The 17,977-nt window shown below is 52.4% G+C and overlaps 1 protein-coding gene across 1 annotated transcript; it reads left to right on the top strand.

The window, feature by feature from the left end:
- Nucleotides 1-692: 692 nt before the first annotated feature.
- Nucleotides 693-17,805, top strand: N7487_010278 (nonribosomal peptide synthase; the record flags this gene model as incomplete). Its single annotated transcript, XM_056878008.1, has 2 exons — nt 693-7,028; nt 7,129-17,805. 2 exons carry the CDS (start codon nt 693-695, stop codon nt 17,803-17,805), a joined length of 17,013 nt encoding a protein of 5,670 aa, XP_056726588.1.
- Nucleotides 17,806-17,977: the final 172 nt, after the last annotated feature.

Raw genomic sequence — 17,977 nt, 5'->3', positions numbered from 1 at the left:
TGGCCCCTTGGCACCCACAGATGGCCAGGATGGTTGGCTGTGAAAGATAAGTCTGCCTTGGCTTATGTGACATTCAGGTGGACACTAGGCAGGGCGCAACGGAGATTCGACGTTGGTGGATCAAGATGAGATGCAATTCAAATGTGGCTGTGGGGGCCATAATCCTAGGGCTGCAGGAGCGTATTACGATACAAAGAGTGCATAATAGTAAGCTCTTCTGGTGGCGTCGCTAAAAATTTCCTATTGAACCGAATTATTTGAATTATTTACGCCTTCAGGATGCGTGAGCGGACTAGCTCGCTGGAAGTATGGCTACACTGGCACACTGCCATCTGCCGAATGACACGAAATCGCCCCCAAGGCCAGCGACGGATGTGGCCTTCGATCACCCGTTGATAGGCTTGTTGGCTGAACATCCACTGTATTGGATGCGGGGTGAGAGTTGAACCTAGCCTTCGGTGGTGTCGATGGTGGTACCACTGCTTAGTGTTTCTACAATGCGACGAGTGGGCTCTGGTGATAGTGACAATGAGTAGAATGAGATAGCTGTATGGGGGCCATTATCTTAGTATAGATTCCTGCTAAGTGAAGTTCAAGAGTAACTTTCTGCCTTTTGTACAAACTATACTGTATTATAGTTCTTTTTGATCAAGTCTGTGTACTTACATAAGTTTCTGTGTACCAGGTTCGCTATGGCCTCAATTATTGCCAATGAAATGTCTCTGGACAGCATGAAAGCTGCTGCTGTGGAAGTCACAACCGTGGAATCTACCACCGGGTCGAGTTCTGCAAGCATCAGCGAAAGCGAGGTGGAATCCTCCCAGTCATCCGACAACGATTCGCCGAAAAGAGTTCAGCAACAGCTCGAGATCTTCCCTGTCCTGCCCACGTCGGTCTATCAACCGTGGGCTAGCAGTCATAGTGTAGTCCAGTCGGTAGATATCTCACAGTCTACTCGGGCAAATGCGAAGGCCTCATTGCTTTGTGCCTGGGCAGTGCTTCTTGGAAGATACTCCGCTTTGACAACGGATGTCATTTTTGGCGTCTCCAGCGAGGCGAGCAGCTCGGCAAGAGCGCTTCGCGTGACCTGGGACGCGGGAATGAAGTCATCAACCCTGTTTGAGCTGGTTCAGAACAAAATCGACAACGAAGATGAAGCTCCGTTCGATACAACGCTTCGAACCGCTGTTGTGATCAGCGTCAACGAAAACCAATCAATTCCACAACAACACGCTCTCGTTCTCACCATTCTATACACCACACCTACCACGATCCAGGTATCTGCCCGGTTTGACCAAAACGTTTTGGATGCTCGTCAGGTGGACCGCATCGTACACCAGTTTTCCCACGTCCTACTTCAGCTATCCCAGTCACAGGAATGCACAATCAATGATTTGGACCTGTGCTCCCCGGAGGATCGCATTGAAATTTCCCAATGGAACCCACCTATTCCTGCTGCCGCAGATACTACCATCCATGAAATGGTACAGCAGACATGTCGCCAGCGCTGGAACGAGCTGGCTGTGCAAGCTTGGGATGGAGATTTGACATATGGAGAGGTTGACACAGCATCAACCAAATTGGCTCAGCACTTGCGGAGCAAGTTCCATATCGGGCGCGGTAGCTGCGTGCCCTTGACTTTCGATCGTTCCAAATTTGTTCCCATCACCCAACTTGCAGTGCTAAAGGCTGGCGCTGCATACATTGGCACAGAGCCCTCGCAACCTATCACGCGCCTTGAGAAAATCTTTACTCAAGTTGATGCAAAGTGCATCCTGTCTTCGCCTAATTGGGTTAGCAAGATGTCAGGAAGCGTCGGGAAGGTTATACCCATCAACCAGGATCTACTCGACAGTCTTCCGGAACAGGAAGAACAACTCCCAGTAGTGGATCCACAATCGACCGCTGTTGTGATCTTTACCTCCGGATCCACGGGAACACCTAAGGGAATTGTTATGCGACACACGGACTTGGCATCGGCCATCGTCGCTCACTCAGCCGGCATGAAGATCCCTGAGCGAACCCGAATCCTGCAGTTCTCGTCATTTAACTTTGATCACTCCATCTATGAGATCATGACAGCTCTTATTGGCGGCTGCATTGTGTGTGTGCCAACAGAGGAGCAGCGCATGAATGACCTTGCCGGCGTCATGCGCGAGATGCGTATCCAATACCTCTACGCCACACCTACCGTAGCCAAGCTTCTCACGCCAAGCGAGGTCCCCAATCTTGACACCCTCTACTTGGGTGGTGAAGCCATTTCCCAAAATCTCCTCGATCTTTGGATCGCAGACAAGCGGGTCATCGCTGGATATGGCCCAACGGAGGCGGGTATGTGCGGTTTCTCCGAATTCACAGCCGGGGACGTTGCGAGCACAATCCACGTTTCCCAAGGAGGAATGAACTGGGTTGTTGATCCCAATGACTATAACAAACTGGTTCCCATTGGAACTCCTGGTGAACTTCTCCAAGAGGGTCCTATGGTCGCTGCTGGGTATTTGAACAACCCTGCCGCAACTGCGCAGGCCTTCGTCGACCCGCCATCATTCCGACAGAACAGCACATCTCGATTCTACAAGAGTGGTGATCTTGCCCAGTACAACTCTGATGGAACATTCAAATTCATTGCCCGTATTGACACTCAGGTGAAAATTCGAGGCCAGCGCGTGGAGCTTGAGGAGGTTGAAGATCACCTGCAACCCTTGGTATTATCAGACCTAGCCTTCTGCGTCGACGTCGTCCGGCTCCAGGGAGCAACTTCGGATGCACTTGCTGTGTTCCTAGCCCCAGAAGAACCCCGGGAAACGAACAACGTCGATGAGGTTTCTCTCGCTGCACAGGATGATGTTTCACGCTGGCAAAAATTGACGATGCGCATCGAGTCCGAGATGGCCCAGACATTGCCAGTGTACATGGTCCCGACGGTATTCATCCCTCTGTCGACGAAATTCAGTCTGACAGCATCTGGAAAACTCGATCGCAAGAAGTTGCGCGTTTTCGCGGCCACTCTCACACCGCAGGATATTGCGGCTTTCCGCACACCCCAGGAAACACTCCCTATATCCACGGCTATGGAGGCTCAGCTCTGCGATATTTGGCGAAGAGTACTTGGAATCGCCCAGTTGAACGATGCGTCTGCAAACTTCTTTGGCCTGGGTGGTGACTCCATTGCCGCTATTCGGATGGTGTCCCTATGTCGTGCCGAAAGTTTGAGCCTCACGGTCCAGGCCATTTTCGCGAATCCCATCCTGTCTGATATGGCACTTGTCGTTGAAATTCGGGATGGCTCGCGAGGCCTTGATCTTGAAGCTTTTGCTTTAGTGGACAATCACCTTGATGAATTGCGTGAATGCGCCAGTAGGCAATGCGATATCCAGCCTGACACCATTCAGGATATTTTCCCTGCGTCGCCATTGCAGCAGGGTTTGATCGCCCTTTCGGTCAAGACACCGGGCTTGTACCTCGTGCAGAAGATCTTCAAGTTGATAAATATCGATGTGGATCAAATGATGCGGGCTTGGAATACGGTGGCTCAGCGCAGCGCGCCCTGTCTGAGCACCCGCATCTTTGAGGATGAGTCTGCAGATCTATGGCAAGCTATCGTCAAGGAAGACTTGCAGTGGACAACCGTTACAGAGGACGTGGAATCCTATCTTCAGCGGGATCTCGAGATCCCCATGTCATTGGGGGCGCCACTAAGTCGTTTCACATTGGTCCACGATCCTACAACTGGCCCCGTGCTTGCACTTACCATACACCATGCTGTTCATGATGCCTGGTCTCTCGACCTACTCCTGCGGGATTTCGACCGCGCCTACCATAACGAGGCCGTCGAATCGAGTCCCAACTTCGCGGGACTGATCGCTCATCTTCAACAGATTGATGCGAATGCCATGCGCGACGGCTGGCAGCAACAACTGGATGCCGCTCCACTGACACCTTTCCCTGAGATCCCCAGGGGATATATTCCCAAGCCAAATGCCTTCGTGGACCTTCAATTTGAACTGCCGACAGTTCACGATACCACCGAATCTGGCATTCCAGCTGCGATCAAGGTCCGTGCAGCATGGGCCTTGCTGTTGGCCAGCTTCGTCGGCTCAGATGATGTCGTCTTCGCAAACACGAGCAATGGACGTGGTGCCCCGGTTTCTGGTATTGAGGAGATGAAGGCGCCAACAATCGCCACTTTCCCCGTGCGAGTCAAGTTGCAGCGTGATCAGACCTTACGTACGTTCCTCCAAGACCTACAAGTTCAATCTGCTGCCTTGCTGGAGCTGGAGCACTACGGTATGCAGAACATCCGCAGCCTGAGTGAGGACGCTCGTATTGCTTGTGATGTCCAATCTCTGCTGCTCGTTGAGTATGACTCCGAGGAGGCGCATTCTCGTCTGCTTCAAGAAACTCGCAGAAGAACGGGGGTGGCCTTCCATTCCTTTGCGTTTGGTCTGCGATGCACCATTGCCAACCAGAAGGATGTTACTCTTGAGGTGAACTGGGATGAAACTTGTCTAAGTTACGAACGCGTTCAACTAATCTTGAATCAACTCCAACACGTCGTGGAGCGCGTCTTTTCCATAAGCCCCAGCACCCGCGTGAAAGATATCGATTTGGTCGGCGCAGCGGACCTAGCGACCCTCGCACAGTGGAATGCGATTTCTCCTGTCAAGCAGTCAGAATGCTTGCACCGTCGCTTTGAGCAGATTGCTTGCATGTATCCCAGCAACATTGCTGTCGACTCCTGGGATGGCAGGCTCACCTACCGCGAGCTGGATGTCAAGTCCACTCGACTCGCGCAGCTCCTCATTCAGCAGGAGGGACTTCGTGAAGGCGAGCCCGTGCTCATTTCTTTCGAAAAGTCGATGTGGACTGTGGTTGTACTTCTGGCAGTCATGAAAGCTGGCGGAGCTTGTGTAATGCTAGATCCAACAGTTCCCAAAGAACGTCTGCAACGTGTCATGCAGAAAACCCAAGCACGAACACTTATTGCATCGCCACTGCAGATGGAGGCTTTACGCCCCATTGGCTATTCCTTGGTGACTGTATCCGCAGAAGAGATGGCGATTTTGGAAAATGATCACGCCTCAACACCTAATATCGATTCGACCCATGGTTCTCCAGAAAGCCTCGCTTTCGTGGTCTTCACTTCCGGTACGACAGGTGAACCCAAGGGTATTGAAATCTCCCACGAGGCTGCGTGTAGTAGCATCGAGGCTATTGCGTCGGTTATGGAGATCGGCACGGCCTCTCGTGTTGTCCAGTTTGCGCCCTATGCATTCGACGCATTCTTTGGAGAGGTTTTTGCCATGCTCCTCCGTGGTGGATGTTTATGTTGCATTACCGATGAAGAGCGCAACAACAATCTTTCGAAGTCTCTGCAAGCCTTGAATGTGAATTGCGCTTTTCTGACCCCAACTGTTGGTGCATCGCTCGAGCCGGCCGAATTGCCTCAACTCGACTTCTTAGCGATGGGCGGCGAGCGCATGACAGAGGAATGCACACGGAAGTGGGGCGAACGCAGCTTGATGAACGTCTACGGACCAGCCGAGACGACAATCATGTGCTCTGCTTTCCGCGGTATTACATCCTCCGATGATGTTTCTAACATCGGTCGCTCTGTTGGCGCAAGATTGTGGATTGCGAAGAAAGCCGACTTCAATCAACTGGTCCCTATCGGAACGGTTGGCGAGATTCTCGTCGAGGGACCTACACTAGCAAAGGGCTACCTGGACGATGAGGTCAAAACTCGTTTGGCATTCGTAAAGGATCCTCGTTGGACACTTGATGGGCCCCTGGCCCCTCTGTTCGAGGGCAGTGAGCGCCGATTCTACCGTACAGGTGACATGGCACGATACAATACCGATGGCACCTTGCAGATCATGGGTCGAGACGATTTGCAGGTCAAGATTCGTGGACAGAGAGTCGAGCTCGCTGAGGTGGAAAGCCACTTGCAGCGCAATTTGCCTGCCGGTGTTCAAGTCGCAGCCGATGCCATCAAGACAAACGAGAACCAGAACGATGCAGCCATCATCGGGTTCATTGTGCTGGATTCCGTCGACGCTGACCATCCCATGATTGCCACGTCGAGTGAAGCCCGACGGGAATTGAAATCCTTGACTGAAGGGCTAGATGGAAAGCTTTCGATGTCATTGCCGCCGTACATGGTTCCTAGCATATTCTTGCCTCTGACACGCCTGCCTCATACTGCCACAAACAAAATAGATCGCAGTCGTCTTCGCCAGCTTGCCTCCGCTCTATCTCGGAACGAGCTGATTTCCTTCTCCCGTGCAGGCACCAGCCATGCCCCGCCCTCTACACCTGGGGAGAAACGCATGCATGCACTCTGGGCACAGGTCTTGGGCTTGCGACCAGATGAAATTTTTGTTCAGGACAACTTCTTCCGCCTTGGCGGAGACTCCATCAGCGCAATGAAGCTTGTCACTCGCGCGACAGCGACCAACTGGCGATTCCAGGTGCTTGATGTTTTTAGAAACCCGATCCTCGCAGACTTGGCGCGCGTGGCCCAGGATGTGGACCATCAGGAGCAAGAGGTTCTCAAGCCATTCCAGCTGCTTCAGTTAACTGGCGAGTCTATCGAAACCACGCTTGACCGGGCAAGTGAGATATTGGGAGTGCCTGTCCACGATATTCAGGATATTTACCCGAGTACCCCATTACAGAATGCTCTCATGGCCCTGTCGGCCAAGGAGCCCGGTACATACTTCGGGCAGATGGTAATTAAGCTCCCCAGAACGATGGATCTCGATCTCTGGCGAAAGGCGTGGATGACCATCTATGATCGCACACCAATGCTTCGCACATCCGTCTTCCACGCCCCATCCGGCGGACTCATGCAGGCTGTGGTGCGCTATGACGAGCACTGGGGTGCTGAGGCTGATTTGCAAGACTACCTTTGGCGTGACAAGCGCGCGCCCATTGCCGTTGGCGAGCCCCTAGTGCGGTATGCCTTGATTGAAGACCCCACTGGCCGTGGAAACCCCCCACTTTGTGCTCTCCATGCATCGCGCGGCGTATGATGAATGGTGCCTGCTTCGCATGGTTGAAGATCTAGAGAAGGCTTTCTCGAGCTTTTCTCTTGACCCAGTGGTTGGTTATAATACTTTCGTCAAGTCCTTCCTGGAGACCGACAATGGTCCCCTGGAACAGTATTGGAAGAGTCAGATGCAGGATGCTCCAACCATGGCCTTCCCGCGTCTGCCAGATATCTCGTATCGACCGGCCGCAAACTCCCACTTCACCACTAACATTCCCCTGGCAGCGCGGCAGTGCGACTACACGACATCTACGTTCATTCGCTCTGCATGGGCTTTACTGCTTGCCCGATATGCTGATGATACCGATGACGTCGTGTTCGGAGCAAGTTTGAACGGTCGCTCTGCACCTGTGGAAGGTATCCAGGCAGTCTTTGGCCCTACTACCGCTGTCGTGCCAGTCCGTGTGCAAATTAACAAACAGTCGCAAACGGTTGACGGCTTCCTGCGCCAGATCCATGAACAGGCTCAAGAGATGATGGCATTTGAGCAGTACGGCATTTACAATATCAGCAAGCTCTCCGAACAGATCAAGTCCGCCTGCGACTTCCAGACTCTTTTGATGATTCAAACAGAGGCTGAATCTGGACCCGCTGCCACTGGTGGAAAGCTGGACATGCAAGTCGTCAGTAACTCCTTCGCAGGTCCATTCCATACATTTTCCATGAGTCTGGACGTTGTCATTGCCGCGGACAAATGTCGAGTCACGATTGAATATGACGCGAACTTGATTGCCGCCGAGGAGATCGAGCGTCTATCGGCGCAGCTGCAGCAGGTATTCGAATTACTTCATGATCCTGCCCTGGCTGATACGAAACTGTCCGATCTCGACTTCGTCAGCAGTGGCGACATAGCGCAACTTGCACTGTGGAATACAACCCCTCCTGCACCTCAAGATGATCTTGTGCATGCCACTTTCCAAAGGAGAGCGTCTCTTCAGCCCGACGCGCCAGCCGTCCGTTCATGGGAAGGCGAGCTCACATACGCTCAACTCGATATTCAGTCTTCAGCAATCGTCCCTGAATTGATAGAGCGTGGCATACTACCAGGCATGAAAGTACCATTGTTGTTCGAAAAGTCCATCTACACGGTCGTGACGATGCTAGCACTGCTAAAGGCCGGGGCCACCTGTGTGTCCCTTGATCCTGCTCATCCCCTGGAGCGATTGCAGGGACTCGTGAAGGATGTCGACGCAACCCTAGTTTTATCGAGTCGTCGCTGGTCTGAAAAGGCACTGTCATTGAGTGGCTCAACATTCACAGTCGATGCAGAATCCATTTCCGAGGCGGAGATCAAGCATCCTACATCGTCAACCATGGTCTCCGACACCGTGAAATCAACCGATGCAGCATTCATTCTCTTTACCTCCGGCAGTACAGGTAAGCCTAAGGGAATTCTTATCAGCCACTCGGCGTTCACCAGCAGTATTGTCGGACATGGTGAGACTCTGCGCTATGGCGGTCCCGGTTCTTGCAATCTACAATTCACTGCATACACCTCCGACGTCAGCATTGGCGAGATTTTTACATCCCTCTCCGTCGGCGCATGTGTTTGCATCCCATCCGATGCCGAGCGCATGAACGGCCTTGCTGAGGCAATGGAACGCATGCATGTCAACTGGGCGTTCTTGACCCCCAGTGTGGCCTCGTTGCTACACCCGGCCGATGTACCTTCTCTCAAGACCCTCCTGTTTGGGGGAGAAACCGCTACCGTTGAGAATGTCAAAACATGGGCTCCAGCTGTGTATCTCATCAACAGTTTCGGCCCCGCTGAATGCTCTATTTGGACTCATTGCAGCCCTGGCATCTCACCGTCAGCCTCTGGTCACAATATTGGCTTCGCTCTGGGATGCAACACCTGGATCACCGACCCGGTCAATCATAACAAGCTTGCTCCCATTGGTACCATTGGTGAGCTGGTAGTCGAGGGTCCCAATGTTGCCGATGGGTATCTTAATGAACCAGTTAAGACAGCAGCTGCCTTCATCAATGCTCCAGCATGGTTCCCTCGCGTGGCCAATCGCCCAGCTGGTAAGTTCTACAAGATGGGTGACCTTGTACGGTACCTGCCCAATGGTCAAGTTCACTATGTTGGTCGACGTGATACACAGGTCAAACTGCGCGGCCAGCGTGTGGAGCTCGGTGAGATTGAGCACCGACTGCGCGAAACAATGCCGGACATTGCAGAGGTGGCTGTGGAAATGGTTCGTCCAGCAAATGGAACCGCTCCACCGATGCTTATGGCATTTTTGAGCGTTGCTACCGACGTGGATTATTCGAAAGCCGGCGAGGTGCTTCCGGAAATCGCGTCTTTGGAAGTCGAGCTTACTCGGTACCGCGAGGCCATGAAGGGAGCCAATGCAAAGCTTCCAGACCTATTGCCTATGCACATGATCCCATCTGCATATGTTCCCCTGCGATTGATGCCCTTCACAGCATCCGCTAAGACTGACCGCAGCAAGCTGCAGAAGATCGCTCGAGGACTTTCCCGTGAGGATATCTCGCAATTCTCTCTCGAGGCACACAAGAAGGCTGCCCAACCTCCGACGACAGATATGGAGCGTCTGTTGCATGGATTCTGGGCTCAGGTCCTCAACTTAGCACCCGAATCATTCGGCCGTGATGATAATTTCTTCCGCGTTTCGGGCGACTCAATCATGGCCATGCGACTTGTCGCACTTGTTCGCACGGCTCATCTTGACCTGACTGTCGAGACCATCTTCTCCAATCCTGTCCTTTCTGCTATGGCGTTGGCCACCACCCAGCTCCAGGTCGCCAACACCGAGTTGCAGGAGTTTGCACTCGTCAGCGACATCGCAGTACTTCGTCGAGAAGCCAGCATTGCTTGCCAGATTCCTGACAGTGCCGTCGAGGACATCTACCCGACTACAGCACTGCAGGAGGGTTTGCTGGCCCTTGCACAGAAGGAAACTGGCTCTTACATGGCCCAATTCGCATTCGAGATCCCCGATCGGATTGACATGGGTCGCCTTCGTGCCGCCTGGGAGACAGTTTACCAGCAGGTACCGATTTTGCGTACGCGTCTATTCCCCAGCGCGCAACATGGTACTATGCAAGTTGTCGTCCAAGGTCAGCTCCGGTGGCGCGGTGGAAATAATAAGGCCGCCTATCTGGAGAACGATCGTCGCGCAGGAATGAGGACAGGTCAACCCTTGTCCCGATTCGCGATTGTTGAAGATCGCATTCTGGTCTTCACCGCCCACCACGCGATTTACGATGGCTGGTCCGTGCAGCCGATCTACAGACGTGTCGAAGAAATATATCACGGCTTAAACACCAAGCCACCCATTCACTTCAACACTTTCATCCACCATGTCCTTTCTGTCGACCCCAAAGCGTCAGAAGATTTCTGGAGAGCGCAATTGGATGGCGTCCCGCCTCCAGTTTTCCCAGTGTCCGTTGTCAACCGCCAACATCGCTATGAGGATGCCTACATTCATCACGATGTAGCCTTCAACAAGCGCGCAGGGTCTGAAATTTCCAGAGCGACGCTTGTTCGAACAGCCCTAGCACTGGTGCTTGGGCGCTATTCAGACCTTGATGATGTTGTATACGGCACCACCACCAGTGGACGTGCTGCTCCTGTTCATGGCATTCATGACATCGCTGGTCCAACATTGGCGACGGCTCCCATGCGCGTTGCCTTCCAGCCTGAAATGAGAGTTCAAACATTGCTTGAGAATGTTCAAAAACAGGCCTTGGCAATGATTCGCTATGAGCAGATTGGTTTGCAAAACATCAGACGTCTCTCTTCAGACGCAAAAGCAGCTTGCGACTTCCAAACTCTTCTCGTGATCCAGAATCCCGAGGATGATGTTAATCGCGGGCATGCGACTTTCCTGGGATGCCCAACTGCGAACAAGGACTTCTTCAAGCCCTTCCACACGTACCCCTTGGTGTTGCAGTGCACTTTCAATCCTACCGGCTACTCCCTGGACCTCAACTACGATATCGCTTTAGTCCCTGACTCACAAGCCCATCGGATTCTAGAGCATTTCTCATACCTTGTGGAACAACTTGACACAGACTTAGGCGACAGACAAGTGCAATCGCTTGATTTAATGGTTCCCGCTGACTATGCTGATATTCATACGTTCAATCAGGCCATCACGCAGCCTGTGGAGCGTTGTCTGCACCAGCTCGTCGAAGACATCGCTCACCAGCAGCCAGATACTGACGCGATTGCCTCTTGGGACGGAGTTCTCTCGTATCACAGGCTTGATCGTCTGACATCTCAACTTGCAGCCAAGGTACTTGCCTCACACAACATCTCCCCTGGGTCCTTCATCCCTGTTTGTTTCGAGAAATCTCTATGGGCTATCGTTTCAATGATCGCCATCATGAAAGCCGGAGCAGCCTATTGTCCTTTGGATCCACACCATCCACCTGAGCGCCTGCGCGAAATCTTAGAAGACATCAATGCGCCAGTGATTTTGTCTTCATCGGCAAATGTCTCCCTGTTCTCGGACTACATGATCCCTACCGTTGTGGTTTCGCACGATCTCTTCGATGACAATAAAATTTACTCTAACCCAAATGTGACCATCAACCCATCTCATCCAGCGTATTGCTTCTTTACGTCTGGCAGCTCAGGAAAGCCCAAGGGTGTCATCACGTCTCACCGAGCCATCGCCACGAGCGTGTCAAACCACGGTGTATTCGGCTTTAGCCGCAAGCCGCGGATCTTGCAATTCACAGCTTTCACATTCGATATTTCTGTTGTTGAGATATTCTCTACTCTCGTTCATGGAGGATGCGTCTGCATCCCCTCCGAAGACCAGCGACTCAGCGAGATTGTGCCCATTATGAACGATATGAAGGTCAACCTTGCCATCCTCACTCCTTCTATCGCTCGGATTCTCTCCCCGGAACAGCTTCCCCACCTGGACCAGCTCATTCTCGGTGGTGAACCCATCCGAAAAGACTTGATTGAACGATGGGCCGGCAAGGTGCGTCTTGTCAACGGTTATGGTGTAACTGAGGCATCAGTTTGCAACGTCATTTGCGACATTGACAGCCCAAACTTCTCAGAGCGAACGATTGGTACTGCGCTGGCCAGTACCAGCTGGCTTGTTGATCCCAATGATCATGACCGTCTTGTCCCAGTTGGCCTCACAGGGGAACTGGCTATAGAAGGACCGATTGTCGCCGACGGGTATCTCAATGATCCAGTCAAGACATCCGCGGCTTTCATTGAGAATCCCAGATTCCTGGAACAGTTCCCCAACAAGCAGCATGGATCTGACCCTCGCCGCATCTACAAGACAGGTGATCTTGTTCGCTACCAGCCCAATGGTTGGATCGACTTCATTGGCCGCAAGGACACTCAAATCAAACTGAACGGCCTCCGTATTGAGCTGGGCGAGATCGAATATCGCGTCCGAACTGCACTTGGCCCCTTGCCTGATTTTGCCATCGAAATTGTTGCGCCAGAGGGGCGCGTTGAAAACCGCACCATTGCACTCTTCCTCTCTGCCAGCGATAGTCATGGGGATCCTCAAACCCTCATTCGCACTCTTGATGCGGATTTGCGACAGACATTGCCTGCCTACATGATTCCTACTATTTGCTACTTCCTCGAGCAGATGCCATTACTGGTTTCCGGTAAGGTTGACCGTCGGGCGCTCCGTACTTTCTCCCTTGATGCCACGCCCGTTTCGCTACAGCATCAATTGGCAGTCGAGCCTCTGCAACCTGTCGAAAGTGAAGCCGAAATGACTCTGCAGGTCATGTGGGCAAAGCTACTTTCTCTTGATCATGAAGCCATTGGCCGGAATAGCTCTTTCTTCCGCAGTGGTGGTGATTCCCTTGTCGCCGTGAAACTAGTTTCCATGGCTCGAGAGCAGAATATTTACCTCAGCGTGGCGACAATTTTCGAGCACCCTGTCCTATCTGAGATGGCACTGGCCATGACTGCCTCCACAGGTGGTCTCATTCACGAGCCACCATCCTTTTCCCTCATTCGCCGTGAGCCTGTGAGTAGCCTACTGCAGGAGGCGGCACGTCAATGTGGAGTCGCCATGCATGACATCGAGGACATGTATCCCACCACTCCCCTTCAAGAAGGAATGATGGCTGCTTCAATCCAAGACCCTGGAACCTACAGTGCGCACTTTGCGTATCGACTGGCTCCATTCCTTGATGCTAAGAAATTCAGTCAGGCCTGGCACGCTGTGATGGAGCGTGCTAGCGTCACCCGAATGCGTATGATCCACACAACCGCGTCTGGCTTTGTGCAGGTTATCCTGCGACGACCCATCGAGATCGAATTTGTTGTCTCCAACGACCTTGAGCAGTACAAGCGTGACCAACTTCGTCGGGTCATGGATCTTGGAAAGCCGCTGTACCGTATGGCTATCTTGGGAGAGGGTGGTGACGGTGCTGCAACTCGCTATTTCATATTGACGATGCACCATGCCGCCTACGATGGCTGGAGTACCACCAATCTCTGGCGCAATGTCCAAGAGGCTTACTACGACATGAACCAATCACCTATTTTGGGACCGAATCATCTAATTCGCTATCTGGATGATCAAGGTGAGGCAGAGACCCTCGAATTCTGGAAAAATTTCCTCGAACCAGCGGCACCCCCATCCTTCCCTGCTCTGCCCTCGGTTTGCTACCGCTCTGTGGCTGATTCAGAGCTCACATCAAACATCCGATTCTCGATGCCTGCTCAAGCAGACAATACGGTCGCGACCGTGCTGCAAGCTGCCTGGGGTATGTTACTATCTTTGCATGAAGGGTCTCAGAACGTCACTTTCGGCGTCGTCGTCAGCGGACGTACAACCCCCATCCCCAGTATCGAGAATATGGTCGGTTCAACCATCGCCAACTTCCCCTTCCGCGTGTCCTATGAGCGTGAGCAGACAGTGGCTGAATATCTCGCTGCCATCAAGAAGAGCACCACCGATCTCATCCCCTACCAGCAAGCGGGATTCCAAAATATTCGAAAAGTCAGTCCAGAAGCTCGCGCCGCCTGTTCCTTGCGCACCCTATTGGTGTTCCAAGCTACAGGATCAGCATCACTAAATCTAGATCTTGGTATGGGCATTGAACCATTGCCCGTCACCGTTGCTGGATTGTACACATTCCCAATCACCATGACCTGTTCCCAAGAGTCCACAGGTATCTCCGTCAATGTCTCTTACGATTCGCATGTGATTTCATCTGCGCAAATTCACCAGCTGCTCGGCCAGTTCGAACACTTGCTAGATCTGTTTGCCAACCTACCCACCACAGCACCAAACACTCAGCTCAAGGATATCGATCTCATCAGCCCGTCGGATATGAACCAGATCGCACAATGGCACATCAACGACAAGGTTGAACCAAATGAGCGTACTATCCATGCCATGATTCATGATCAGGCCCTTGAGCGGCCATCTGCATCGGCCATCTCCTCTTGGGACGGTACACTGACATACTCCGAATTGGACGATCTCTCAGACCGTCTAGCCCAGCACCTTGTCGGGCTTGGTGTTCAACCAGAAAGCTACGTTGGCTTTGCGTTCTATAAATCTATCTTCAGTATTGTCGCCATCGTTGCCATTTTCAAGGCTGGTGGTATCTGGACACCCCTCAATCCCGCCCATCCGCAGACTCGCCTTGCCTCATTCCTGAGTCGGTTGTCAGCCTCGGTGATGGTTACTATCCCGAGCCTTACACACCTGTTTGCTGAGACAGGAGTCAAGATGGTGACTGTTACCAAAGAATCCCTTGAAGCACTGCCACCCCTTTTGCCTACTTACAGCGCTCCTACTGTTGTCTCTACGAATGCAGCGTATATCATGTTCACATCTGGCAGTACCGGCGAACCAAAAGGTGTAGTGGTCGAACATCGCAATGCCTGCTCTGGTCTACCTGCACAAGCCGCATTGCAGGGCAAGACATCAACTTCACGCTACTTGCAATTTGCTGCATTCACTTGGGACTTCTGTGTTGGGGAGATCTTTGCTAATCTTGTCAGCGGTGGTTGCGTTTGCATGCCCTCTGAAGAAGATCGCCTCAACGACCTCGCTGGGGCCATGACTCGTCTCAACATCAATCAAGCTTCACTGACACCAACGGTCGCAAGTCTCCTGTCACCCAGAGCCGTTAAACTCGAAACCCTTTCCCTCGGTGGCGAGGCTCTAACTCAAGAGCTCATCAATACCTGGGCAGACAGTGTGCGATTGATCAATGTCTATGGTCCCACAGAGTGCACTGTCTGGTGTACTGGAAAATCAGGCCTCCGCCATGGAGGCTCCCCAGCCAACATTGGATCTGGACTGAATTGTTCCATCTGGATTGCAGATAGTGAGAACTACAACCGCCTGATGCCCATAGGTGCTGTCGGTGAAATCCTCGTGGATGGACCTGTTGTTGCAAGAGGATATTTCAACGACCAAGTCGCAACCGACAAAGCCTTCCTGCAAGCCCCTGATTGGGCGTTGCAGGCCAACTCCTCTCCTCGCCGTATTTACGCTACTGGTGATTTCGGAATGTACGAACACGATGGAACTATTCGTGTCCTTGGTCGTCGAGATGCGCAGGTCAAGTTGAATGGACAACGTGTCGACCTTGGAGAGATCGATTTCCAACTTCACCGTATCATTGGTGGCTCTGCTTCGCCAGCAACCGAGGCCGTCAAACTGGAAAATAGAGGCCGACCTTTCTTGATTGCATTTGTGCCCTTGACTGTTCCGAACCCAATCGATGATTCTCTTTCCATTCTCACTGGCGAAGAGGCTCAAGCTAGTCTGCATGCAATTGTTGATGGAGTCCAGCGTGACCTTGCCAAGGTACTGCCTGAGTTTATGATTCCTCGTTTCTTCGTCCCTGTCAATCGCATTCCGACCTCAAGCAATCTCAAGATCGACCACAAAGCACTCCATGCCCTCTGTGCCAGTTTGACGGTTCCCGACCTGACAAAGCTGGCTGTGGCCCCAGGACTGGGTGAGATGCATGAGCCTGCGACTGAAAAGGGCCTTACACTACGTGGGCTCTGGGCGCAAGTCTTGGAACTCAGCGAGAGCGACATTTCTGGCCAAGACAGCTTCTCGGCTGTTGGGGGCGATTCTATGGCTGCTGTCAAGCTTGTTTCTCTGGCAAGATCCCATGGATATGCTCTCACAGCAGACAAGATCCTGCAAAACCAAATTCTCGACGACATGGCCGTATTGATGGATCCTATCACTGCCGATGACACAGCTGTCATCCAGCCTCTGTCTTTGGTGCCAAAGGAGAAGGATATCGACCAACTTCAGAAGGAAGTTTCCACGCTTTGCAACCTCCCCATCGAGTCTATCGAGGATATCTATCCGGCCACGCCCGCGCAGATTGGCTTCCTCACGATCTCTTTGACCCGCCCAGGTGTTACCTGTCTGATGACAGCCTTTGAAGCGCCCGCGTCAGTTGATCTTGATCGTCTCAAGGCAGCCTGGGAACGCACCACCCATGCTCATGCGGTGCTCCGTACTCGTGTTGTCCAGCTTGCCGACGGAAGTTGGATGCAGGTCGTTGAGAAGCCTTCACCAACTGCCTGGCGTTCTGCTCCTACAATTCCGGCTTACTACGACCAGGAACTCCAGGATGCGACCGGACCCGGAACACCTCTCAGTCGCGCTGGGTATGTTATCGATGAAAATACCGGCAAACGCTATTTCATCACCACTGCTTGCCACTCTACATACGACGCTTGGGCATACGCACTCCTGTTCGCTACCCTGGAACGAGAGTACTTGTATGACGATGCCAATCATGAGCCAGAAGTGCCCATGAACCGCTTTGTTCGCTACCTGCAGAACAAGGACCAGGATGCGCAGGATGAATTCTGGCGCTCCCAGCTAGCCGACTATACTCCTCCACCCCCTCTCGCGACACCTCCTTCCGACCCATCCCAGTGCGAGGCCAATTCCATCTGTGACCTTGAGGTACATCTTGAACCTCACCGACTCCGTTCCGACATCTCCATGCCAACCGCCATTTACGCCTCTTGGGCTCTTGCCCTTTGTCAAATGCTGAATGTCGAGGATGTCACACTCCTTTTGACCCTGAGCGGACGTAACGCTCCTGTGGCGGAGATTGAACAAATCATCGGACCCATTCTCACGACCGTCCCGCTGCGCATTCGCGTCGATCCTCACAAGTCGATCCAAAACCTGCTCCTCAACATTGAGTCTCAATGTCGAACCATCATTGCACACGAACAGTGCAGCATCCCCCACATTGAAACTCTTTCCGCTTCTGCTAAGCAGGCATGTGAACTCGCGTTCGGATTGACTGTCAACCCCTACAACCACCACAAAGCAGATATCGGCAGTGGAATCGGCCTCGTTCGACCCCTGCGTCTACCCGTGGCAAACAGTCCCAATCCGTTCTTCCTTGATTGTGCTGTTTCCGACTTTGGAGTCGATGCATTTGCCCTGTTTGATGATCGCGTGGTCTCCAGATCCCTTGTAAAGACGTTCTTCGCGCACTTTGAGAACAACCTCCGTCATGTGACTGAGGGAGCGGGAGATATTCTTGTCAAAGATATTCAGATGCAGTCAAGCTTGCTTGAGGAGGATGGTCAGGTTCTGCGCATGGTGACGCAAGCCTCCGGTTTGGGATACGATCCAGTCTCTAAGGAGGTCATCAATGTCTACGAGGCATACCAGAAGGGCGGTGTCTTGGAGCATGGTTTCAAGGCCTTGGATGAAGGTGGCCGTGGAAGAGGACCTATCAAGAGTCAGCATGGGCAGTATCTGAAGTAGTCTTTTTGTGTGATCTCGAAGATGTTTATTTTGTTTTATTCTGCGATATAGTAGCAATTTGACTCTGTTTTCTTTTTGTGAATTTTCCTTTTCTACAACGTTCCTATAATTAAATTCACCTTACGTTGTATATTTATCTATCTTGGCGATGCACTATGTTTACTGGCTCGAG

The sequence above is a fragment of the Penicillium crustosum genome (genome assembly GCF_028827405.1).
Source record: "Penicillium crustosum strain IBT 35664 chromosome Unknown utg000004l_segment0_segment0, whole genome shotgun sequence".
Taxonomy (NCBI): domain Eukaryota; kingdom Fungi; phylum Ascomycota; class Eurotiomycetes; order Eurotiales; family Aspergillaceae; genus Penicillium; species Penicillium crustosum.
This window is presented reverse-complemented; position numbering and strand designations above follow the sequence as displayed.